At 41.9% G+C, this 26,299-nt stretch overlaps 1 protein-coding gene across 2 annotated transcripts; it reads left to right on the forward strand.

Annotated features, from left to right (window-relative positions):
• Positions 1-3,764: 3,764 nt before the first annotated feature.
• FKTN (fukutin) lies at positions 3,765-26,070 on the forward strand. 2 transcript variants are annotated; one of them, XM_050912831.1, is made up of 9 exons: positions 3,765-3,919; positions 5,243-5,302; positions 8,154-8,357; positions 9,881-10,158; positions 11,632-11,764; positions 13,424-13,553; positions 14,698-14,831; positions 15,754-15,881; positions 23,588-26,070. In XM_050912831.1, exons 1-9 carry the CDS (start codon positions 3,815-3,817, stop codon positions 23,799-23,801), a joined length of 1,386 nt encoding a protein of 461 aa, XP_050768788.1. In that variant the 5' UTR covers positions 3,765-3,814; the 3' UTR covers positions 23,802-26,070. The 2 variants fall into 2 exon arrangements, with proteins under 2 accessions (XP_050768788.1, XP_050768789.1); XM_050912832.1 differs by having other exon boundaries at positions 15,754-15,901; positions 23,577-23,685.
• The last annotated feature ends 229 nt before the right edge of the window (positions 26,071-26,299 follow it).

Raw genomic sequence — 26,299 nt, forward strand, 5'->3', positions numbered from 1 at the left:
TTCCCTGGAGAAGATGGGCGGGGGGGGCAGCTATTGCTAAGACATCTTTCAGCTTTTTCTCAAGCCAGCTTCAAGGCTGGCTAAGACTTCTCAAACAGCTGTGCCAATATCAAAGCTGGCTTTGAGCCGAAGTGTCACTAAATTCTTGGTGATAGGGCAGTACTCTCTGAGCCCAGGCACACATTTTTCCTACCTGTTTTGACTAGCCTAGTGAGGATTCCTGGAACTTTCTGGGTAACCTGAAAAGTCCAAAAATTGCATGATTTCTTTATCCAGCAGAAATGTAGCTTATATATATATATAGCATCCCACTCTCAACTTGCTAGCTTGTACCATATGCCATGTATATGTGGCTATGAGACGGGCTTTCAGAGGATCATATTCTAAAGGATCTCTTTATAGCCTCCAACTTAATGCTTTCCTGTTTAAGGCCAAGGAACAAGTGGAAAGTGAGCAAATGCTTTGCCAGCTAACATACAATCTGCTTCTGGATCTGCGGTTATAAGTTTTCGTTAACAAATCAAGTGAAATGTTGAGCATAGGTGTTCCATTATCTCAACCCCTGGTTGGAAGCTTAGTAACAATAGTCTAATGATTCATAGTAGTGGGAGAGCTAAAAAAAATCATGTTATATTCTTCATGGAAAATCTCGGCTTTTCAATGAGAAGTACTTATGTATTAGACTGTTTAAATCTGCTTTCTTCCCTCTAATCAAGTCCAGGAGCCTAGAAATAACTTTCAGATGCACACTTGAATCAACTGTTTCCTAACTGAAGATTTTTTCCTAGTATCACCTGAAAACTGTTTCAAATTCATGCTGATAGGGTCCATAATGACTTGGCTCCTTTCCTACAGGGCCAAAGTACTTTTTCTTCTTTGTATCTCTTAGTGCATAAAAACATGACCATCTAATCATGTTAAATCTTGTTAGTATCAATGGGTCCTTTGTGTCCATCAAGATTTCTCAAGAGGTGGAGAAATTCCTTGAAACAAGTCATAGTAAACTGGTTATGATGTTCAGTGGAAAACTTAAATTTTGTTCTTAATACCTGCTCTAGAAAGGTTTGTTTCTCTTGAGAAATCATGAAGTTGACAGGATGGTTGAGCCCTTAATGCTCACTTCATATCTGGAACTTGAGCACCTAAATATTTGCATTGTGAACAAAGTTAGCTGTAATCTGTTCTGCAGAGGAACGTGCAAAACAATTCCCAGTTTAACTGTACCTTCCTCTGCCAGATTAGTGTTTTGGGTCTTGAAACAAAGATACTGGAAGGTGACATGGTTCTTAAATGAACAGTGTCTGAATCTGTTTCACACATTACCTACAGGTGTTGTTGTTATCCAAATAGTCTGTGTAGTAATCTTAAATATGTCTTCCTCATTTCTTTCCTTTTTTACTGCAATGAACACCTGACTGGGAGTTCTAGGAGCTCAGCTGCTATGAATTCACTGGTATGTGAGGGAGTGGGACTTGCATGCTTGGACCCTGGTGGTGTTTAGAGAGAGAAGAGTTAAGATGGATGCTTCTTGTTTTGAGACTTGTTCTATTGAATGAGTGTGGTAAACAGACATCGAAATAGGCTAGTACCTGTTCATGCTGCCCAGTCATCGGCTTGATCTTGGGTGTTCAGCTACAGTTCCTATTTAAATTTCTCTTTTTGGAAAGAAAGGGAATGTTTACAATAAGTTAATGTGTAGTGAGAAAGAACCATGAGTAATCTCCAACCCTACATAAGAGCATTTAAGTTGTGAAGCTTTTTTAGCAAGATGTAGTGCAACCTGCAAGGTGAATTTGATATGCACAATGTAAAAATGTAATTTTTCTTTAACAGTTAGAAGAGAGCTTGAAGTATTTCATACTGTGACTTGTGACTTGCAAGTTTTAGTTTAACTGATGTCCTAGATGAACTTAACATGTGACTTTTACCCTTAAAGGATGAATTTGTTATATAATAGTTTGCACAGATGTCAAATTTTTGCTGCTGACAGCTAGTCCAATTGTTTTTAGTAAATGGGGATATGAAGAATTGCCTTAAGCACTTTAGTTTTTTTTAGACTCTTCTTTTTTCTGAGCTAGTGTCTGTCCAGTACCTATATATTGGTGATATTTTGTTGCAGTTGGTGCACTGTTTGTACCTGCAGCTAGAGAGGGATGCATGCAGCCTGTGAAGTTACTTTTTCCTAGGGGAATCCACTTCAGGGATTGGAGGGGTTGCTCTTTGGCAACGGATTAGACCTTTTGAAGGTCTGTAGTTTTGCCCTGTAGTTAACACTGAGTAGGACATGCCTGGTGGCTGTAATACTCCCTGAGCCTTGCTGCTCTGGAGTTGATGCTGTTTGGTGGCTTGACAGAAGTTTTCTTCTCTATGACCAAAATGAGATTTTTTTAAAATTTTTTAAAAATACTGATTACTGGTAGTCATTCAGAATTGAAATAACTTCAGAATAACTTGTGAGGAACTGAAGGTTTCCCTTGAGTTCTTAATACATCAATAAATTGTAGCTTTCATTGTTTCTATGGAAAGCTGTATGAACTGCAGCAAGGGATGTTAATTTCAGAAAGGATGATTTAAAAGCCTCCAGGTGATAGGTGCTTCTCCAAATACCAAATGTGGATGGCAGAGGGTGACAGGTTTATTTCTTTAGCCATCCTCTAAGCAGAAAAAGTAGAGGCTAATGTACAAATCCTGTTTCCTCTGCCCTTGCGCTCTCCCATGTTACTGCCATTTCATATTAAGACTGAGGAAGCTAACTGGTTCCCTCAGGAAGAACATCTGACTTAGCAATATTTTAGTCTGTTAAGGATCACAGGTTATGAACGTGACGCATAGTTAGATAGACAATGGCAATGAGTTCTGTTAACCATTGTCCCCCTCAGCCTCACTTGAACTGGAATAGTCTGAATGTCCTGTTGTAAGGGGAAGCCTGGATGTGGTTTTCCCTCACTGCCGAGCAGGGGTGATCCTCCGTTGCCTGGTGCCCGTACCACCGCTGCCGTCATGCATCATCCTGCAAGGCCTGTCCGTGCAGCTGTGCTTCCCGGTGAGCGGCCGGTGCGGGGTTTACCCAGCCATCGCTTGGCCGTACCTCAGGTATTCTCTATCAGCGCTTCGCCCCTGCGGAGAGCACCCCGAGGAAGGAGGCCTCTCGCTGTCCACGCTGAGTGGCAGGGGTGCCTTGGAGCCCGCGGAGTGTTTTGATGTCTTTGACTTGTGTGTGATGCGAGCTTTTTGTATTAATACAGAGATTTGAAATCTGACGTGCCTAAGTTTTCCTCGTTTTATCTTCCTCCGTGGCGGGGTTCGGCCGCCCGGGGGGGGGGGGGGGGGGGGGGCGGTGTAGGGAGGTGTCGGGTCTCCCGGTGGGGCGGGGCTGAGAGACCCTCTGTTGCCGGCAGGCCTGAGGCCGCGCCCCGGCGCCGGGGCGGGCTCGACCCCCGCCGCGCATGCGCGCACGACGGCAGGCAGTGCTTTACAGCGGGGAGCCGCACCGCGGGTAAGGGCGGCCGGGGCGGCGGGAGCCTGCGGTGCCCCGGGGCCGTGGCCCGGTGGGTGGGAGCGGGGAGGGCCGGGTGAGGCGCGGCGGTGCGGGCGACGGTCTCCGTAGCTGAGCCTCCGCCGCAGGCCCGCAGGGCTCCCGCGGGCCGCCGCGGCGCCCGGCTCGGGCCTGCTGGCTGCAGGCGGCGGGCTGGCGGCGGGGCCTGCTCAGCGCCCCGTTTTCCTCTGCCGGCGCGCAGGGAGGAGCTGGGAAACCGGAGAAGATGAGCGACGCCGCGCTGCTTCCAGGCGGTGATCGGGAGCGCCCCGAAGACTGATGCAGAAAATCAATAAGAACGTGGTCCTGGCGCTCCTTTCTCTGACCAGCCTGGTTTTCCTCCTCTTCCAGTTGTACTATTACAAGTTCTACCTGTCGCAGAAGGTGAGAGAGAGCTGTCCTGCACAGGCTTGCTTTTGTGGAATAACCCAGTGTAATGCCTGCTCTCTTCAGAGTCCTTTAGCAGCATTAATGCCACCCCCAAACTTCCCTCATATGGCTAGCAATTCCTGTGGTATTGACATGAAAGCGGGTAGGTAGCCCAAGCAAGTTTCTGGTGGCAGGGGTACCATCAGGTTTCAGTTGTCAGCCTGATACTCCAGTCATTATGTCAGCCAGAGGCATCCCATTAATTCTAAAATGGGATGCTGTTCAGTGTTCTCAGCTGCAGGTTTGAGCCACCAAGACTTTTAGTCTTCATAAGCCTTCCTGCTTTTGTTGTGAAGTGACTTTTATTGAAAGTGAAGTCAAACCAAGCGCTATCTTAGGGCTTTTCTGAAGAAACAAGGAAGGCAGAATTTATTGGTTTCAGGTTTTTCAACAGTGGTGTTTTTAAAAGAAAACCTAGCTTTTTCTGCAGTTGTCTTAGTCCTTTGTGATTCAATGTTCGTAATTTTCTAGATGTTATAGATTAAATCCTGCTTTTATATCACATGCGGAATGTTTAGCTGAGTGTGATCTTCTGTAATGAAAAAAGAGGTAAATGTTGCTGTAAATTAAGTACTCCAGCTTTTTGATGGCTTCATAGCTTACAGTTTCAATGCAGATTCAACAAAGGAACTAATTTTGTTTTTACAGAGGAACCGCATAGATATCATGTTTCCCGTTTTCTTTTGGTGAGGGCATTCTTAATAAATGCAGGCAGTCTTAGTGCTATATGGTACCGCAGCCTTTGACTTCTTTCTTATAGTTTCTGATTGTAAACAACGAGGCCGTGAATGAGAAGTTCTTCACACTTTCGAAAAGCTGAAAGCTGAGCCACTAACCACCTTGGCTTTATCATATGAATAGCCTCTCTTTCACATTTAATTCTATAAGATTACATGTGGAAAGACTGAAGCATAGTCCTGATGTCTTTCCCCCAGTGGTATTTGCCTAACAGTGTTTGTGTTTGTCATCTTCCTATTTTACATTTACTGGCATATTGACTTAGAAACCTGAGGCCTGGTCATGCAGTCCTTGCATGTCTGGAAGTCCCCAAGGCTTGCGTTGTCCTTCTAAATACACTAAGCCAGAGCAGTTGTTTATGATTTCACATTCAGTACTGTAGTTGAGTGACCAGAGGCATAACCACAGCCATAATTCTAAAGTGCTAACTGGATAAATGCCCCTGAATGTCCTGTTAAGAAATCCTAAGGAGGGATTCAACTGAAACTTACTTTTTTTCTTTTCTTTCTCCCTCTCCCTCCCCTTCTTTGGTTTTGATAGAATGGAGCAGTTTTTTCCAAAGTCAGAGGAAGCAAGTCAGGCCGAGACAGCACTAGATGGGTATGTATGATGTCATTGGTTAATACAGTTCTTCTGCAAGTCTGAGAGAACTCACATGGAATTGCAAACTCAGGGTCCAGTTCTCTTTCCTCTTCACTGGGGATTTTCTAGTATTGACTAAGAGATACTTTCTTCACTGAGTAAAGTTATGAAGTGTTTCAAAACATCAGTTTAAAATGGAATTGAGAAATGGTTACAGCTTGGCAGCCTTTGCCTGTGCAGTCCTTAGTAGTATTGTTAATGTTTTAAGAAGCAAAACTTGTTCTTTCTGATATAGAAGTTTTCATCCAGACTTTTGTGTTCTTTCAGACTGAGTATTGAAAAGATTGACTTACTTGATATGCAGCTTGTTTAATTGTCAGTAACATGGTAAAGGAATCAGCTGCAGGTCTCAGGTCACTTTTCTTGCTCCAGTTGTTTAACCTGATGCTCAATGTTTTGTGTTACTTGCTTATGCTGGGTCATAAAGCTGTGCACAAGCAGGAAAATGTTACATTTCAGCATTCACCAGTTGCTGTATTCCAGTGTTCAGGAGCACTGTTAGGAGTGCCATTAGATACTTGAAATAGGCTGTTGTGTCTTACTTAAGGTTTGAGGGATTGAGTGCAACTCAGTGTTGGCCAAAACATCATGTTGGCCTCAGGGAATCAGAAGCTCAGTTATGATATTTGTAGTTAGCATTTGTTTGGAAACTCTTTTATAGAAGTCTTTTGTTAACAGATCTCCCAGTGTAAAAACAGCACAGATGGTTAAAGAGAACGATGCACTGGGAGCTGGCTGCCTTTCGCTTTGGATGCAATACAATAGTGTTGCTAGTTAGCAAAATAGCCATTTAAATGCCTTGTTTCTGCTGAGCAAGAGGAAAGGTGCTCTGGTTAAGAGCTGTTCTTGGGAATAATCTGGACCAACTGCTCTGTGGACTGCTTGCTTGCGCCAGGAATGTCTCACTGTTCTTGGAGGTGGCACTCCTTGGAACTACCTACCAGGTGTTCGGTGACATGGTCACAGTGGGCTTCCAGTCTGCCAGTCTGTGGACAGAGTTCTCATTAAGCTTCAACCTGATCTTACGAGATCATTAGTAACAAAGCAGAATGCTCCACGGTCCTGCCAGGGACCCGTTGCACTCCAAGCTTTCTTCAGCATCCCTGTGTGATGAGTCCAAAATACTCTATCGAATGCGTTTCTCTTAGCTGCTTGACATCATCACCATCTCTTTCTGCCCATTATTTAAGTTTCAACTAAAAGTATCTGTTTCCCTGGAGAAGTGACAGGGGGGAAAAAAGTAGGTATTTTTGCACAGATTTGCTTCCTGTTCATCAGTCTGATCTGCTAGTTTAGTTACAGAAATAATGCTAGCACATCACTTATCTTTCAGCTCCATATAGCTGAAATCACTAAGAGGGTGGCCTTGCTTCTGCCTGTATAGCACATGTGGTGCTGCTGCCTAAATTCCGTTTGTTGATCCACATTCTGTCTTCACGTTTTTATATCTCTCTGAAGCCAAAGCCCCATGCCAGAACTGGAGGTTGGCCTGTGGAGTCTGATTGAACAGACTCAGCAGCTGGACCGGAGGAAGGTTAGAGCTTCAGTTAGAAAGCCAGGGTCAGCTTGCTGGGCAAGCAGCCTGGGCAGCAGGCCATTGTTTTCCCTTATGACACCTCTTCTAGAAACCTTGAGATGTAACAGACATAAAGCCTGACAGTGCAGTTCTAAGCAAGTATTTTTTTTCTGATTAGAATGATACTTTAAGTAATTAAGTTTAACTGTTACAGTTAAATACATCAGCTACATTTTTAATAGCAGGGTGGCTATGATTGCTGTAAATCTTCTGTGTGCCATGGAGACATTTAAATGTACTTGATTAAAATTCTCCACTGAGTCAAGTTAGTAAATCCTGTCATCAGGCACAGGACCTTTGTGCTACAGGTTTTAACCCCTTATGCAGTGTTGCCACAGTTGAGTGCTCTGGGTACACTAGTGTCCGAAGACTGGATAGCACTCACTTCCTACCTTCTCACTGAATCACCCTTCATATACAGCAGGCATCATGCCTGAGATTTGGAGATACTGTTTAGGAGTGGGTCAAAAGCCTTGCTAAAGTCAAGGTGTGAACAGTGTCCATTGCTCTTGCCTTGCCCACAGACTTCTTCAAAGGCAGTCGGTGTAATTAGGTGCAGTTTGCCTTTGTCTGGCTTTTCCAGTCACATCCTTGTCCTTCATGTGCTTGGATGTGACTTTCCAGGGGACTTGGATGTGACTTTTGCTCCAGAAGCTTCCTGGGGACTGAGATTAAGGTGACCAGAGTTCCCCAGATCCTCCTTTTTGAAGGTGGCACGAGATTTACCTTTTCTCAGACTTGAGGAACAGCTCCTGACCACCATGGCCTTTCAAGATGTTCCAGAGCAGCCTTGGAATGACGTCAGCCAGCTCCCTCAGCACCCACACGTGCATCACATCTCATCCTATAATCTCTGGTTTATTCAAGTGCTTTCCAACTCAGTGTAGAGCTGGAAAGAATCTAGAGTTTAGCCTAGAGTCCGTTCTCAAGTCTAGCACTCTAGAGTTAGAGTGCTTTAACTTGTAGAAAGTTCTGATTGAAGCTGAAGGGTTTTTACTTTAGTCTTAGAGACATGGAAAGCTTGAGAGGAGCCTGTTCTTCTGAAAGAGGAAATTTCCATTTCCGCAATTGTTCATGGAAGTAAAGTACACACTCAGAAAATGTATTGGGAGATAAGATTTCCTTCTGTCAGTGGGTTGGTTTTTTTCCTTCTGTCAAAGAGTTCTAATGTATTAACCTTTGTACGCTTAAAGATGGTGTTTCTAACTTCCAATTTTGTCCTCTGTCAAACAGCACGTGGTTAGAAAGTTCCTAGGCTTAATATCCAGTCACAATATACCAGTGTATTTGATCGATCCTTTGATTCTGGGACTGGTTGATAAAGACATTGAACAGATCAGAAGTTCTCCTGATGGCCCTAGTCCAGAATGCAAGTACTTTTGTGCTCCAAGAGACTTCACTACATTTGCACTACTGGACAAAACATGGAAACATGAAGTAAGTGCCTTTTCTTCAGTTCGCATTTGTGTATTGTAATGCATTCAACTGTTCTATGATTTTGTGACATAATGCTTTCATGTTTGTATTAAGGCCTCTGAATTCATTGTGTGGAAATCTTGTAAAGGTATTGGTAGAGGAAACTTTTTCTAAAAAGTAAAAGGTATCCAGGCATTAAGGGTCATTTACAGATAACTAAATTTTTTAGAAGCTGTCTGCAGTATTCATAAACACTTGTAGTAAGAGGCCATGCCAAAAAGAAAAAAGAAAGTGGTCTCTTAGGAAGAAGGAAAACCTTAAGCCTGTAATGTAGGTACAGCCGCAATAAATCTTGAGTTTGGGGATCTGTCGAGGAAATGCAGGTATTGATGTGACAAGGCTGGAAAGGTTATCATAGTCTGCTGGTTTACATTTCTTTTAGTACATCCTTGTACTTAACACCATTTTATTTTGTCATTTAGTGTATTGGTATCTCTGCTTTTCTTTGGTGTTCTGAGATTTTTAAATGGATGTGTTAAAAATAGAGGTGTAACACATGATGACGGACAAAATGGAATCCAAGATTATTTCATCAATTAAGTGTCATCTGGAAATACTTATTAGATTAATTTATACAGACTTTAGATTAATTTATACAGACTAAAGATACCAGTGACAAACAGCTCGTGCGCTCTCTCCCTCTCTCTCTCTCTCCCCCTCCCTCCCCGCCCCCCCCCCCAGGAGACAATAAAATGGTCTGTGACTATTTTACTGAAGGAGTCCCACTCAAGTGAAGAGTGGTAGCACTCTGGATCTGATCAGGCAATTGTTTTACCCATAGCTGTAAAGGAATCAAAGAAACTGAGAATAAGGTTGTGTGGCAGCACACTAATATAAATCCATCTCCCCATTCCTTTGTGGCTTATTGATAACATCTGTAGCATCCAGAGGAGAAGCTGATATACCTGTATGAAACAGTTCAAGGAGGGTAACTGAAAGGGTCTTTAGATGCTGATTAGTTCTTTTCTTATCAGCCAGAATTTCATTCCCTTTTTCTATGGAAATATGAAAGCCTGTTACCTAGAGCAACATTCGGTGTTTGGTGAGATTAAAACAAATATTTATGTACATCATAAAAGAAGATTTTGCAGTAGGCATTTCTGAGTTAGTGGTATCATTATTCAAGGACTTACGAACGCCAAGTTCAGCACAAGAGTAACTTTAGAGAACAATTTGAGGATGCAGAGAAGGGTACTAAGGCAAGGAACAAACCTAGTCCAAGCATGGCTTACGACATTTATTTGTTTTATTGAATAGTTTGAGGGACAAAATTTAAGACAAGGAAATACAGTGGTTGGAATTGCTTGTGGATGCTGATCTTTAAGGTCTTAGAAATTTTTGAGCAGTTTGTGCCTAAGTCTGATTAGAAAATGAAAATGGGGAATAATGTCAGTTAATAATAAGCATTTAGCATTCAGTTTTGGTTTCTCTAATCTTTAGCTTCTCTCTTTCTATCTCTGTCTCTCCCTCTCTCTCATTTTTAGGTCGGCCTTTTTAGAACTGCTGAAAAAATGGGGTTCCAATGGCTAAAGATTATAAACAAGGACCCCCGCTTGGATGGGATGGATGATCTGTCTGGGATTGAAATTCCCTTGCACTACATATTTAAACTGGCATCTCATGCCATTCACCTGGTGGTCTTCTATGAGAGGAGCGGTAATTATCTCTGGCATGGCCCCCTGAGACTCAAGCAACATATGGACAGAAAGTTTGTGCCTTTCCGGAAACTCCAGTTTGGTCGCTACCCTGGAGCATATGAAAAGTGAGTTCAAAATAGGGGGGAAAAAGCCATAATGGCACTTCCAAAATAACTTATTTCTCCTGTATGTAAAATTACTCTCTTTCCTAAAGTCAGGTTGTGAAATTTAGCTCATGTATGGTTCAGCCCTCAAAGTGCAGGTGAATTAAGGTATGAAGGTAAATCCAATTCTGTTTACCTGAAAACAAGAGCTTCCCACCATTCATAAATTAAGAACTACATTTTAGGGGAAGTTGCTGTGTAGCCAGGTCAAAGCAGGCAGAAAAATGAGAGAAGTCAAAGAAATCATGACTGAGGTTGAATGTACCAGAGGATCTTCTGCTAGAGTCAGTGGTTTACCCTTAATATATTTAAAAGTTTGAAATCTGTTGATAGCCATCTGTGCTATCAACACAGGGGTGAAGTAGAAGCGGCAAGACATTTACCTCTAGCTGATAGATACTTGGTGTTCTTTCTGTAACAATATGTATCCAAAAGTTGAATACAGATATGGAACATTAAATGAAAAGGGGAAGCAACAGAAATCCATTCAGTAACAGGCCAAATAATCAGTGTTAAAGAACATGAATAAAGAGAGGTGACATTTGTACCACAAAGACATGTGCCAACCATTGCATCTAACCCATACTCTTAACGTGCTGAGAACACTCCTTTCTTGCATAAGTGTTTGAATTGGTGGTGTTATTTGTCCATAGTCTTATGCTTAAACTTTGCATTACAATGGTAAAGTTACTGTAAATGTCTGCCTTTTCCTACAATGCTTTCAATAGCAGTATTTCAGGAAATAGAGATCATGGCAAATCTTGTCACTGTTTTCAAAGCCAAGCACATACCACTAGGCTTTGAGAAGAGTGTTCCTGTAGGATATGTGTATATGCCATAAATCAGAGAAAAACAGCCAAACATTTCACAGGGCAAAATAAATCTGTTTAACTTTTTCCTTAAAATTGACACCATTCTTTCTTCCTTTTAAAACATGGAATCTGTACCAGTTATGTGCCTAAACATTTGAAGACGACTGTGTAAGCTGTTAAATATGACATTTCATTCATTGTGAAGGCTGAACAGTTTTTAAATTTTAAATGCAAATAGCCTCAAAGTACAGGGTAAAATTTGGTTCTTAAGTGCATCCCATACTTAGACAACTAAATAAATAGCCTGAATTTTCAAATGCACTGAACAACAGCTCTGAACAAATGCAGTGCAAGTCATGAGTCAGTAAAGGAATTGGTAATCTGACAAACTAACTGTGGGCTTATAGGCATAAAATTTCTTCTTAAACAAAATTTTGAAGTGTATGGGGAATTTGTTGAAGCTCTTGTTGCTCTTCTTTTATAAATGGTTTTGGGTATATTGGGACAGAGGAATCACTGCCAGTAGTATGCATTCAGATTTTAACCTGAGCTAGAAGAAAAAGTGGCTTGTGGTTTGTAAAGGAATTGGATGGGGTAATGTCTCATCTTTCTTTCCCTGCAGGCCAGAACTTCTGCTCGTTTCCATTGATGACTTAAAAGTTCAAATTCCAAAAAATCCATCCAGTTTTCTAGAGGAGATGTCACACTCTAGATTTCTTGAATGTAGGTACAGAGAAGCTCGGGCTTTCTTTCAGGTTAGTGGTAATCAGGTAGTGTGTCTGAGATGTATGTTTTCAGTGGTTGACCCAAACCTACAAACATTCACTGGTTTTTACCCAGATGGGACTGTTCACATACATAAAGCTAAATACAGCCTCTGAGACTCAATCCACAGAGTTTAGTAAGTGGTAATAAAACTAAAACTTTAACTGAAAATCATGGTCTGTCTTTTTTACTTGTGACCGCATTTTTTTCCATTTTCCAAAACTTTGAAAAGAAGAGGTAACAAACATGTCCCTAGTTCTCACACATCGTTACTGTTAAATACAGTTCATGTAAATAAGACAAAGATCTTGTGTATCTTTGTGGCTGAACATTTTCCTTATGGCAATTCTCAAAGTTCTGAGTAATATTTCATTTTATATTCTTTTGAACCATGCGCTGCAGTTCCACATTCCTAGTTCGGTTTATTTGAAATGGTATATTCATTCCAAAATGACTTACTTCATTGCTTTTTGACCATGTAAGCTAACATTTTCACCACTATTTAGAGCATTATTTTTAGAATATTGCTACCTGATTTAGCAGATAGTAGAAAACCTTCTGCTGCAGTATGGGGAGCATTTTGTCCTAACTTGAAAAGGACCGAGATGTAAAGTGGTCAAGAGTTACCGCAGTTAAGACTGTGGAGTCAGAATCAGGTTACTGAATTTGAGCCATCTCTGATTTCATGGAAGGGGAAAAAAGAGGGCACTAGCGGTTCCATTATTCAGACATTTGAGGTCTTGGGGAAGGGACTTCTCAGGGAAGGGAAGACCATCCTTGTTCAGTCTAGTAGGCTGTAGCTCCCCATGCGTATAGCAGGAGGGTTACTATATCCAAGGGTACCTGTGTGTTGTCACTTCACCTGTAAAGGACAGAAATTGTAAGCATGCTCCACTTCAGCTCTAAAACCTCCAGGCAGTAATGGCCACAGGCAGAGAAAACATGCCTCAGAAGGTATATTGAACTTTGCTGGAGCTTTAATATTGAAATAAGCAGCTGGCATCTGTTTTGAAAACTAAGTATTCATTTCAACTGTTTGTTGCTGAAGAACTCATAATGAAATCAGTCATGAAACTGCGTGGTGCGTTGTTCCTGTGTTTGATTTGGTAATGTTTGCCCAGACTGCCGTGTTGATTTTGGCTTTGCATTAACAGAAGATCTTGCCACAGTTGTAGCTGGAAGATGGGCATGATTTTCTGTTCACATTGTTTCTCCTCTGTGGCAGAAGTTGTCAACATCCAGTTGTAACACGTGGTGGCGCCAGATAAACTGATGTGCTGGAAGTAACTCTGGTTCTGTCCCTGTTTTCCCCCTGCTGGGTATTGACTTCAGCGTGTGCAGAGCAAGGGTTCATCTGTGTTGTTGCCAAGTGCTGAGAATCAGCCTCTAATGCATATATTCTTATTCTATTTTACTGCGACTTTGCATTCTGCTAGTTTGGAAAAACTGAAGATTGACGTTTCAGAGTTTAAATTTGAACTTGTCATTCTAGTGCATGTTCTCAAACTGGGCTGTATATGTGAAAACAGATACTGCCCAGGTATTAATTAAGTAAATTTTTAAAGGTAATTTTTTCTTAGGACACTCAAAAATGAAGGGACGAGTTTGCTCTCTAACAGTAGCTTGCTTACTCTTCCTTTGCCTTCCAGCTGTATCCTGATGATGCCTCTCTTGATGCAGTGGAATTCAGGAAAAAAGCAAAATCCTTGCTCCATCTGGCTGCCCTGACACTGAATAGCTTAGGAGTAAAGTTCTGGCTGAGCAGTGGAACATGCCTTGGTAAAACATTTATATTATGTTGCATTTTTAAACTCATCTCAAATTTTAAACATTTCATCCTCTATTGCTTGTGATGTCAGCTGAGGTTAAATGTACCAAGTTGAAAGGTAATATGTCGCATTAGCTGTATTGAAGTAGGCCTTTTTGCTCTTGACAAAATGCTTTTTCTTTAGAAACCTGAGCCTTGGAGACACTGAGCAAATTTCCAGTGAAGCATTTAACGTTGTTAGCAATTATCCGTGTTGTGTTGATCACTGCTTAGAAATTAATCAGCAGTTCCCTAAATTGTGTAACTTGGAATTTACTGAAATGCTAGTTGGAAAACACAGTGATGGGCAAATATTTCTGCTGTCCATGTAGACTCTCACCTGATTTTTCTTCCCATGCAATTTGGTGCTTGTCACTGACTTTTAAAATATAGTTTCCATTTATTTATTTATTTTAAAACACATCCTTTTAATAAAATGTCAGCCTATTAGAGTAGGTACTGCAAGTTTTCAGCACTGATGAAGATGGTAGTATCTTATCACTGGTGAAGATTCTTTTATTATTGAAATAAGTTGTGAAAATTCATATGTGTGCACATTTGACTTGTATTTGTTTAGTCCTAGGGAATATAATTTTCGAGAATGAACAGTTACTAAAAGCTGCTTTAATGAAACAGACAAAAGGATGTTCCACTTCTTGTCTTACTGTTTTGCAGTGGTGATTGAAAGATGATTAACGTCTCACATACTATTTAAAATAATAATTTCAAATTAAAAGCACAGCTGTAGCCCTGTAACTGTTCCTTGCTGATTAGATTTGGGCCCAGATAAAGAATATTTTTTCTTTGAAGACATTTAGATTAGAAAACTGAAGGTATTTTATCTTTGAAAGAGTTAGTGTTTTCTCTCTCATTATTGGCTTTCTGGAGGAAAGAGCTGGCTGTAAGTGCAGTGGTACTTGTTTTCCTCGATGTGGTTCATTTCATACTAGAGAAAGGCAGAAGTCTTGTTTATGGCCTCATTCAAAGATCTCTGCCTGGTGATCTTATGGGAGTTCATTTTTATGTTGCTTTTGTTCTATTGATATATTTCTCATGTTCCTGAGCTAACTAGTTTGGTTTTTTCCCCTTTTTTTTTTTTTTTTTCCTTCTCCTCAGGCTGGTATAGACAGTGCAACGTGATTCCTCACAGCAAAGATGTGGATTTGGGAGTCTTTATAAGGGACTACAAAGCAGATATCATTCCAGCCTTTCAGAAAGCAGGGTTACCACTGAAGCACAAATTTGGCAAGGTACATAGATGATGAACAATTTGCTTCCATGTGTCTTTCTGTAGGTTTGTAAGTTTGAGTACAGCTGCAGATCACTTACGTAGAAGTGGGTATCTGAAGTCTCCTCGGCAGACATTTACTCATTAAGGTTTTACCTAAACATATAATTTTGTTGATTTTTGTGTGTTCTCTTGGATGGTGTGTGAGAAAATACCCTTCTTAATACCTTTAGCCCTGTTGGAGGAGGCTGAATTCTACCTCAGAAGAAGTTTTTAATAAGTTTTAAAGGGGTCTAATCTGTGTCAGTGGTGCTAGGGAAACTTAAGAATCAAGATAGAATTTAGTCTTTGAGATGGGAGGGGCCTCATCATACGGGAGGATTGGTGATAGCTCTGAGGTTATCTGTAGCCCTGTATGTAAAACTAGCAGAAAGGGAAGGATGGCTTGAGGTGGGCACTGGGCTTGTTCATTAGTAGCTTATGTGGATCTTTATTTAGCTTTTTCAGAGTGTAAGCTGCAGAGTGGTAGAGAAAAGAAACAATATTACAGGAATATGAAGGTTCAGCCACAGTTCAAGTGATGTATCATTACTGGTGCTAGTGAGTGTTTTATCATAGAGGAAGTGTGTTAAATGAAGACACCTACTAATCGTGTTTATTCACTGAGATTATTTTGCTTGTGGCAGAGGACAAGGAGATGGTGCTGAAGCTTTTGGGACTAAAGGGAGGAAAGAGAAGGTAATCCCACTGAGGTGCGGAAGGTTTCCAATGTTCTCAAGGCATCAAAAAAAAAAAAAAAATTTTGCAGAGTTAGTATATTTTCTTCAGTGAGAACAGGAGTCACTCTGCATACCTGACCAAAATAAATTTGTTTTCTGAAACCTGCTGACATAAATAGCCTTGTACTTTTATGAGTATATACAGTGTGTATTTTTGTCTTGCAGGTAGAAGACAGCTTGGAACTCTCTTTCCAGGGAGAAGATGATGTGAAACTTGATATTTTTTTCTTCTATGAAGAGGATGACCACATATGGAATGGAGGAACTCAGGCCAAATCGGGCAAGAAATTTAAGTATGAACTGGATTTGTACCTCTAATAGGAAAGAAATTGAACAAGTTAGTGTTTAGTGTTGGCATTTTGTGTGTTGTTGCCTGGCAAAGTCTGTGGTCTTTGTGGGAAAGGCAGTTATCAGAGGAGAATCAGTGGAGATTTTGCACTTTGAGACCAGAGAAGTAGAAAGAGAACAGTATGGTGCCGTACTAGAGAGGTGCTGGGCTTGTCAAACGTCAATTCTCTCGTGAAATCGAAAGCAATGCTGGCATGTCATGTATCAACCAGATCTTATCTGGACTGTGACAAGCTCTGAGTTAAATAAACAGCTAAGATGAGAAAGAAGTCTCTAAAACTGTGTGTGTTGCACAAAAGGCAGAATGGTGGGCACTCACCTGAGAGCAAAGGCTGCAGCTCCGGCTGGGGGGTCTGCACCATCTAACTCCGCGGTGGCTGATGCCTCCACCCAGACAGAGCTGCTGAAGGGAGAGGCTGCAGTGCAGACCTCAGACTGCAGGAAATACCTGAACCTTTCTCCTGGGTCAGGGACAGGCAGCAGACCTGCCTGCAAAAGGTGTGCCTGCGTGGAAGACCTCCTGCAGCAGGTGGCTGAGCTGCAGGAGGCGGTGAGAAGGCTGCATAGCATCAGGGAGGCTGAGAAGGAGTTAGATAGCTGGTTCCAAGCACAGTCTGCAGTTGGACCCACAGCCAAACAGCCAAAAACTTCCCCACCGGCACACGCAGAAGGGAGAGAGGCCAATAATGCAGAAGAATGGAAGCTTGCAACGGCAAGGACCAGCAGGAGGAAGAGACTTCCCCTGAAGCCTGAGGTGCCCTTGCAGAACCGCTTCACCACTGTGCAAACTGAAGAGGAAAGACGCGTCACATCAGGAGAGACACTGGCGCTGAGTAAGGCAGCCCTATCTGCTCCTCCTGTAACAACCAGTGCAACTAAGAAAAGGCGACAAGTGATAGTAGTAGGCGACGCTCTTCTGAGAGGTATGGAGGCACCCATTTGTCGACCTGACGCACTCTCTAGAGAGGTGTGCTGCTTACTGGGGGCTCATATCAGGGATGTCACCGAGAGACTACCAAGCCTCATACAGTCCACTGGCTATTAGCCACAGCTGTTGTTTCACATAGGCACCAGTGGCACATCCAGGAGCAGTCTGAGGAGTATCAAGAAGGATTACAGAGCCCTGGGAGCGGTGGTAAGGGACTCTGGAGCACAGGTAGTTTTTTCATCAGTCCTCCCGGTCAAAGGGAAGGGGTTTGAAAGGGCCAGTTGAATCTGGCGAATCAACAAATGGTTATGGGACTGGTGCCACAGCCAGGGGTTTGGCTGCTTAGACCATGGGACTTGCTTTGAGAAACCTGGTCTACTGGGGGCTGATGGGGTCCATCTGTCAGAGAAGGAAGAGCCACTTCGGTCATAGGCTTGCCCTGCTGGTGAAGGGGGCTTTGAACTGAAGTTGCCGGGGGAGGGGAACCTCAATCCATCCCGCTCCTACCAGTTTGATGCCAGTGCCAGCAATAGATGCCCAGAGCCTGGAGAGGGATCACAGGTCAGCAGGAGAGCACCTGAAGAGCAACACAAAGGAATTCCAGCCACTCCAGCCAGCAAGTCAGCTTCATCGGGGGCCCAACTTAAATGCCTCTATACAAATGCACATAGCATGGGGAGTAAACAAGAGGAGTTAGAGATGTGCACGTGCCTGCAGGACTGTGATCTTACTGGCATCACGGAGATGTGGTGGGATGGTTCCTATGACTGGAGTGTTGGAATGGAAGGATACAGGCTCTTTAGGAAGGACAGGCAGGGGAGACGAGGAGGGAGTGTCACCCTCTATGTCAATGACCAGCTGGAGTGCGTGGAGCTCCACCTGGGGATGGACGAGGAGCTGACCGAGAGCTTATGGGTCAGGATTAAAGGGGGGCAGGGACAGGTGACGTTGTAGTGGGGGTCTGCTACAGGCCACCCGATCAGGAAGACTGAGCAGATGAGGCCCTCTGTAGACAGATAGGAGCAGCCTCACGTTCACAAGCCCTGGTCCTCATGGGGGACTTCAACCACCCTGATATCTGTTAGAGGGACAACACAGGAGGGCATAAGCAATCCAGGAGGTTCCTGTAATGCGTTGGTGATAACTTCCATGTGTTAGAGGAGCCAATGAGGAGAGGTGCTATGCTGGACCTTGTTCTCACGAAGAAGGAGGGGCTGGTGGGGAATGGGAAGCTCAAGGGCAGCCTTGGCTGCGGTGACCATGAAATGGTGGAGTTCAAGATCCTTAGGGCAGTGAGGAAGGCGCACAGCAAGCTCACTACCCTGGACTTCAGGAGAGCAGACTTTGGCCTCTTCAGGGATCTGGTTGGTAGACTATCATGGGATACAGCCCTGGAGGAAAGAGGGGCCCAAGAAAGCTGGTTAATATTCAAGGATCACCTCCTCCAAGCTCAGGAGCGATGCATCCCAACGAAGAGGAAATCAGTCAAAAATGCCAGGAGGCCTGCATAGAGGAACAGGGAGCTCCTGGACAAACTCAAACGCAAAAAGGAAGCCTACAGAGGGTGGAAGCAAGGACAGGTAGCCTGGGAGGAATACAAAGAAATTGTCTGAGCGGCCAGTGATCAGATTAGGAAAGCCAAAGCCCTGATAGAATTGAATCTGGCCAGGGACCTCAAGGGCAACAAGAAAAGCTTCTATAGGTACGCTGGTGATAAAAGGAAGACTAGGGAAAATGTGGGCCCTCTCTGGAAGGAAACAGGAGACCTGGTTACCTGGGATATGGAGCAGGCTGAGGTACTCCATAACTTTTTTGCCTCAGTCTTCACCGGCAAGTGCTCCAGCCACACCACCCAAGTCGCAGAAGGCAAAGGCAGGGACTGGGAGAATGAAGAACCGGCCACCATAGAAGAAGATCAGGTTCGAGACCATCTAAGGAACCTGAAGGTGCAAAAGTCCATGGGACCTGATGAGATGAATCTGAGGGCCCTGAGGGAACGGGCGGATGAAGTTGCTAAGCCACTATCCATCGTATTTGAAAAGCCGTGGCAGTCCGGTGAAGTTCCCAATGACTGGAAAACAGGAAACATAATCCTCATTTTTAAAAAGGGAAAAAAGGAAGACCTAGGGAACTACAGGCCAGTCAGTCTCGCCTCTGTGCCTGGCAAGATCATGGAGCAGATCCTCATGGAAACTACGCCAAGGCATATGGAAAACAGAGGGGTGATTGGTGACGGCCAACATGGCTTCACTAGAGGGCAAATCGTGCCTGACAAATTTGGTGGCCTTCTACAATGGGGTTACAGCATTGGTGGACAAGGGAAGAGTGACTGACATCATCTACCTGGACTTGTGCAAAGCATTTGACACTGTCCCGCACGACATCCTTGTCCCTAAATTGGAGAGACATGGATTTGATGGGTGGACCACTTGGTGGATAAGGAATTGGCTGGATGGTCGCACTCAAAAGAGTTGCGGTCAATGGCTCGCTGTCTGGGTGAAGACCAGTGATGAGTGGCGTTCCTCAGGGGTCTGTATTGGGAGCAGTATTATTTAACGTCTTTGTCCAGAGGAGGGCCACGAAGATGATCGGGGGCTGGAGCACCTCTCCTATGAAGACAGGCTGAGAGAGTTGGGGTTGTTCAGCCTGGAGAAGAGAAGGCTCTCAGGACACCTTATAGCAGCCTTCCAGTACTTGAAGGGGGTGTACAGGAAAGATGAGGAGGGACACTTTATCAGGGCGTGTAGTGATAGGACGAGGGGTAACAGTTTTAAACTGAAAGAGGGTAGCTTAGATATTTGGAAGAAATTCTTTACCATGAGGGTGATGAGACAGTGGAACAGGTTGCCCAGAGAGGCTGGGGATGCCCCCTCCCTGGAAGTGTTCAAGGCCAGGTTGGAATGGGCTTTGAACATTGTGATCTAGTGGAAGATGTCCCTGCCCGTGGCAGAAGGGTTGGAACTAGATGATCTTTAAGGTCCCTTCCAACCCAAACCATTCTATGGTTCTATGATTCTGCGAACTAATTTTGCAGTAAAAAATGAATCCTTAGGCATCTATCTTGATGATGGAGCATTATGGCAGAAAGCCTCAACTGTCCTTGCAAAGTAAACCCCATAGTTTTGGATTTTGTGGTAATGATTTGGAATACTTTATTGACTGTAATGTTGTGACAACAACGCAGATGACTACTGCAGACCTAATTGTTGTTCATGTTCTGAAAATGGATTTTTAAATAGGACCCCACGTCTTGCTTCATACCTTTCAGTATTAAATCAGCAAATAAGTACAACAGCTTCCTAATCTACTCAGCAAACTAATATATGTTTTGATAATTAGATTTGTTTCTTTCCATCACCCAGCTTAACTCAGAAAGAGACAGTTGCAGACCAGTTGAAAACCTTGTTGACTTCTATGGGATTTCATTATCTTTCATATTTTGCCTGAACTGTACTTGCTTATATTTAGCTAATGGGAACTTAGTGAACACTGTCATCCAGATGGTGATAATGTCTGAGTCCTTGTCTTAGTTATCTTTGTTCTGAAATGATAAACAAAGATTGGGGAAGATATTTTGATGACCAGAGTCAAAAGGCACACTTACAAGTAGACTAAAGGAAGAGCTCTTGGAATATTCCCACAGAAAATGTGCTGTGTTGCAGAGTATTTTTCTTAGAATACAGCAACAATTTCATAGTTTTTCAATGCAGGCTTAATGTCTATTTTTCCATACAAGATTTTGGAGGATTTTGTGTGATGAGGATTTTGTGTGATGCATTCTGAGGAGGAAGCTGACCAATAAATTCCTTTCCTTTTCTTTGTGCTTCTGTTGTATCTAAATTGCAGTAGCTGTTTCCATGCTGGTCGAGTTGACATGCTCTTTCAGAATGCCATTGTAGCATCAGACCTTGGGTACTTGAGAGCTGGGGTTTTTTTTTCCCCCTTTGGTATGACTGGTCCAATGCATGAGAATAGAAGGTAGATGTGAACCTGTGCTATGCTCCAGCTCCTGTATCCTAGGATATTACAGGTCTTTTGGAACTCCAGCTTTCGTAACACGCTTTTCTTTTATTGTAGCCTAGTACTTTTTTTTGGTGGTAATTTTTTTCAAAGTTGGCTTTCTAGTTCAATAAGAACTAATTTGCTTAGACTTAGTAGTATAAGGAAGCCTCTAATTCTGAACTGGTGTTTCTTAGGCATAGTTTACTGTACTTAACCCATCCAGAACAGGAGCAAGAAGACTGATTGTTTACCATTATAAAGGCCCCAAGCCCTGACAGAACATGGCTGCTCAGAATGCTTAGCCAAATAATTGCAGATATGTATTATTCCAAATACCTTCTCAGAAAGAGAAGAAAAGATCACAGCTTTTTAGCTGTGAGATGTGATGATTTAGCATGCTTGATCTGAATGCCTGCAACACCAGAATGACCCTCAATTTTGCTTAGTCTTCAGCCCTTTCAAAATTTTGGGGGAAGGTAAAGTGAAGAGGTCAGTCAAAGGAGAAGTGATTGTTTGATCATGCTGAATCCTAAATCCACTTTAACAATTTTAAAGGAATCTCACCAGCTGTTTATGTGGTATCAGAAGAGAGATTGGTTGCTACTAGATCATCACAGATAAGGGTGGGAGTTCTATTCCAAGATATTTATGTTTTTAAAAATGAAGGGTAAAAGACATTTTCTTCAGAAAGCTAAATATTTGCATAGGCATATTTTCTATACATGTTGCTAAATAAAAGTATGAAGAAGGAAAGTATTTCTCATTTAGTCTCTAAAATATTTTTCATTAGTCATTTTTAGTCTCTATTTCCTTGGAGAGCTGGTTTCTAAACCTTACAAGTCTGGCTGTATGGTTTGCATTTTCATGTACACAAATACTTCCTCAACATTGCAGACACAAGCAAACATGTACATCCTCCTTGTCTTGGAGTCACAGCAATTGAGACCTATTTATTTACAAGATCAATGCTGGACAGTTGCACTCTTCAGCAGAGAATAAGTATTTACAAAAACTGAATCTGGGAATCAAATCTATACTGTATGCTTTAATTCTCAGAATGAGTTAATTCTGTAGGTTCTTAACATAGAGGACTTTGTGTAAGCGTAAAATCTTTTCAGTAATGTCGAAAGATTGATGAGACTAAATAGGAACAAAAAATGGTGAGCAGTGTATATGTACGAGAGTACGTAGCCTTATCCCAGCCACTTGGAATGAGCAAACAATGAGCAAGGATTCCAGTAGTGTGAAGCATCACTGAAAGCTACATTTTTTGTCAGTGAATGTAAACTTTTGGCTTTAATAATAGTTAAATAATTATTTTGGTGAAATTTCCAACTGAGATTTTAATTTGCAGATTAGTTTATTTAAATTACCCATTTGTTCTCCTTAGAATTATTATTCGGAGTTCACTCTCTGGAGGATGTATTATTTCAGGAGTTTGCTGATAGCTTTTGCGTATGCACGCCCACTGCAGTTCTGATACATGAATGATTTCCTGGGTTAATAACAGCTAAATAGTTATTTGATGATTATAGATCCACTAATAAAGTTTGTTTACCTTGTTTTCCCCTTGGTAACTGGCATTTTTTTGCTTTTGGTTTAGTTTAGAGCTAATCAGTAGTCTCCGGATATATATCCAAAAGTGCTTCATCACTTTTTTCTCTCCCTCCATTTAAGGCATAAAAGCAAGGTTGTTTTATTTTCTGATACTGTTTGCTCAGCGCTTAGAAATAAAATTAACTTTATGCTTAGGGGAAGACGTGGGGTTTCTAATTTATGCAAATGCACAAATCTTTTAACCTTCTTTTTCAAAAGGTCTAAATGCTTATGGTTTCATTTTAACCTGTGAAAAGGAATTTTGAGATCACTTTTTTTCTGTGGAAGACTTCACAGCTTCAGAAGTGGGAGTGATCCTCTGCAGGAATAGTACATAGGCTTTGGTATTTACTTGTTTAACACATTGACTCTGACACTGTGCTCCTGTAGGATGTCATTCTGATCAAACTGTGAAATTTACCTGTGAACTCTCACTGGTCTAAGCATGCTTATAGGTCGGGCTTGTATTGGCCCTTCTACAGAAAACAACAGGTACGGAACAAGATCAGTTTGGTAGAATAAATTATTTTTAAAATTTGAATGGGCCGAGAAGGTTTCAGGAAGTACAGGGTGGCAGCTGTATCTTAATTCTTTGCAGCTGCTCCAAGTCTGGCACCGTGTTTAAACATGGTTACTGAAGGGGAATTGCATGCTTTGTTTGGAGAGATTGACAGAAGGTAAAAACTTGTTTTTAAAAAAGGCCTGACCCATAATAAAGTATTTAATGCTGCTTTTATCAAAATCTCCCCTACCAAATAACATGTATCATCCTCTTGACACCCTTCTAAATGAGGTAACTGTTAAATCCAGTTTGTAAGTGGAAAAGTAGAGACAGGGACTAAGTGATTTTCTATAGAATGCAGAGTGATATGGAAATAATCAGCAAAAGAATTAGAAATGCTCCTTCCTAAGAACATGTGGCAAATATTAACCAGTTACTGTTGATAATAACACCCCTGTCCAGTATGTAAATAATATTTCACAGATAGGATGTTATGAGAGAAGAAAAAAATTATTATAAATGTAACATGGCCGCTCGCTGCAGTTGCTTGCTTTCTCCGTGAACTTATTTAGAGGTGTATTTCAGTCTTCTGCCAGTGACCATGTTCTTTTGTTATGACACAGGTATCTCTTTCCAAAGTTTACTCTGTGTTGGACTGAATTTGTAGAACTCAAGGTACACGTGCCCTGTGAAACCCTTCAGTATGTTGAAGCCAACTATGGCCCAGACTGGAAGGTTCCTGTGAAGACGTGGGACTGGAAGAGCTCACCATCCAATGTGCAGTACAATGGTGTCTGGCCTGTCGATGAATGGGACGATGTGATTCAAATCTACTGACAACCTGACTGCTAGTGGAACATGCCTGCTATCCTTGAAACTGTCAGTCTGTAATTTCCTGTTTCTCAAAGGCATCAAGATTTGTTCCTTTCGTAACTTCTCATCTGTTTCCTAAGGAGACATTTACCTTTTTTTGTTTAATAGGTATTTTCTTCATCTTCATGATGCATTTTCCAGGTAGTTAAAGGAAAAGATTAAAGGCAACTGAAGAGAAGGGAAGCTGAAAGAAAAGCTGCACAAAGGGAATAGAGAAGAAATGTTGCAGTAAACTTATGGGTAGTTGACTGTTTAAATGTTAGCAGTGGCCAGGTGGCTTAGACTTTCCTGGGATCATCACAACCTTGGGACTGTTCACTTCTCAAGCTTAAGGGAGGGATAGGATGGAAAAATCCCAGAGAAGTTCCTCTTTTTTCAGAGGAGATCCTGCGAATATTCAACCTTTAAACACCAGAATTATGAGTACCTCAAATGTTCTTGATTCAAGACTGATACATCCCTACGATATGCAACAAGTTGCTCTTGGGAGTGCAATGTTTCTATTACACAGAACCCATGTGACCCACCTGCTTTACATGTAGGAGGTATTGGGTAATGGTGTAATACTAAATGAATGGAAGGAGAAACTATCCACATCAGACATCTTCCAATAACAGTTGGGGCTTTTGTGAACTAACCACTGCATGCAATTATGACAGGGAATGTTATCAGTTTTTTTTTTCTTTTTTAAGAACATGAAGGTGTATGCCACAGGGATGTCTTTCCCATGAAAAAAATAAATATTCTGGTTTTGATGTCCCAGTTAGTGTGTTCTCCATGTAAAGGTTTTGATTAGATTTTAGAAAATGATAGCTATCCCTGCTTTCTTACAAGTAGATAGAAATGAGGGTATTGATAGTTTTCAGTTTAACATGGGCTAACAGAACAGAGACCTCAGAGAATCGCAGTTCTTTTCTCTAAGTGTAAGCAGAAGTGTGTACAAATACCAACTGTTCCATCAAATTTGCAGTAGCATAATTGCAAGTGAAGTGTTAGTGTAACATTAGGCTTTGGATGGGAAGAAAGTGGAAGCCTGACAATTCTCTCCTCCTGCGTCTGCTGCTTGCGCTTTTGGTCAATGAAGTAAGCTTTCTTCTTCAATATTTTGCAGTGGGATAATAGCTTTCATATGAGTGCGTGTGTCCAAGTTTGTTCCAGTCCTGCTGTGCAGGGAAGACAAGGCACTAGAGCTGCTAGTGAGTTACGACTGTAATATACGGTACAGACCCAGGAGTACTTGTGAACCAGTGTCAAGGTCCTGAATGGAGCTCATGTTTACTTGCAACAAACCTGTATCCATTCTTTCCTTGCTAAAGCAGAAAGGCTATCTATGGGTCGCAGCTTTTCCACCTTTCACTGGGTAGAGGTAGGCTGAGTCTGTGGTTTGCGTTCTGTTGATCTGCAGTTTTCGGCTGTGTATTCAAGTGTGTACAGTTCTGGAGAGATGAAATAGCTACTGCCGTGCGGCGGTTTTACTACTGTATCATTCCAGGTGCACTCTGGGGCTTCCCTGCTGTTTTTGTCCTGGAGTGCGCTGCATGCTTTTCCTGCCAATCCTCTCAGTTCCAGTGGTCTCCTGCCACTGAAGCACTGGGGTAAATTATTCAGCTTCTGGCAACAACTTGTCATGCTGGCTCTTCAATTGGTATGGCAACTTTGTTAGCTTTGCCTAATTAAGAAGAGAGAGATGTAAAATACTGCTAATGCCATTTACTCGGTAAAGTAAACATTACATCATAAGGGATAATTTCTCAGGTAGAATTTTTTGTATTTTTTCCTTAAAATGAAAAAAGCCAATGTCCATATGGTTTTTGTGTTCAGAACTCTGTTGTCGTGAACTTCTTTGTTTAGTAATGTACAATAAGCCTGTGAGTTTTTCAAATGTGATAGATGTTTAAAAGTGAAAGAAAAGATACTATCAGAAAATTATAATCCTGTCAAATTTTTGACTTTGTATTTGTAGATGGAAAGACTAATGGAAAAAAATGCATGTCCCTGAAAGGGAGGATGTCTTAAATAGTTGATTATACCTGTAAGTTATTCTTCAGGTTAAAATATTTTCTTTTCAGAAGATACAAGTGTATATTTAACACTGATTAAAAGGAGAGTCTAATTTTCAACTCAAGATGTTGTTTCATCCTTTGTTTTGTCATCTTGGGCAGCATTTAACACACTTCATTGCAGTTACTGTGACATAATGCACAGAGAAAAATTTTGAACTGTTTCTTACACTGCTTATTGACTGTCTAACTTTTATTTTTTAATAAAGATACTTGGACACAACAAAGATACTTGGAATAAAGCAGATGCCTATATGTAGGAAAAAGGATCTTGCAATTGCACAAACACATTGCAGTCCTGCATGTTTCCTGTCATGCTTTGTGCAGTGCCCTGACCGCAGATTTCCTGCTTTTAGGATTGCGTCCCAAGGAGCGGTGTAAACATCGTAGAACTGGTGCTCT

This window comes from Gymnogyps californianus, chromosome Z, assembly GCF_018139145.2.
Source record: "Gymnogyps californianus isolate 813 chromosome Z, ASM1813914v2, whole genome shotgun sequence".
Lineage (NCBI taxonomy): Eukaryota > Metazoa > Chordata > Aves > Accipitriformes > Cathartidae > Gymnogyps > Gymnogyps californianus.

Bases quoted from the DNA above. Each gene is read 5' to 3' on its own strand.
- FKTN (XM_050912831.1), top strand. From the start codon at position 3,815: ATGCAGAAAATCAATAAGAACGTGGTCCTGGCGCTCCTTTCTCTGACC. The intron at 3,920-5,242 runs GTGAGAGAGAGC...TGGTTTTGATAG, and splicing joins AGTTCTACCTGTCGCAGAAG to AATGGAGCAGTTTTTTCCAA. The intron at 8,358-9,880 runs GTAAGTGCCTTT...TCTCATTTTTAG, and splicing joins ACAAAACATGGAAACATGAA to GTCGGCCTTTTTAGAACTGC.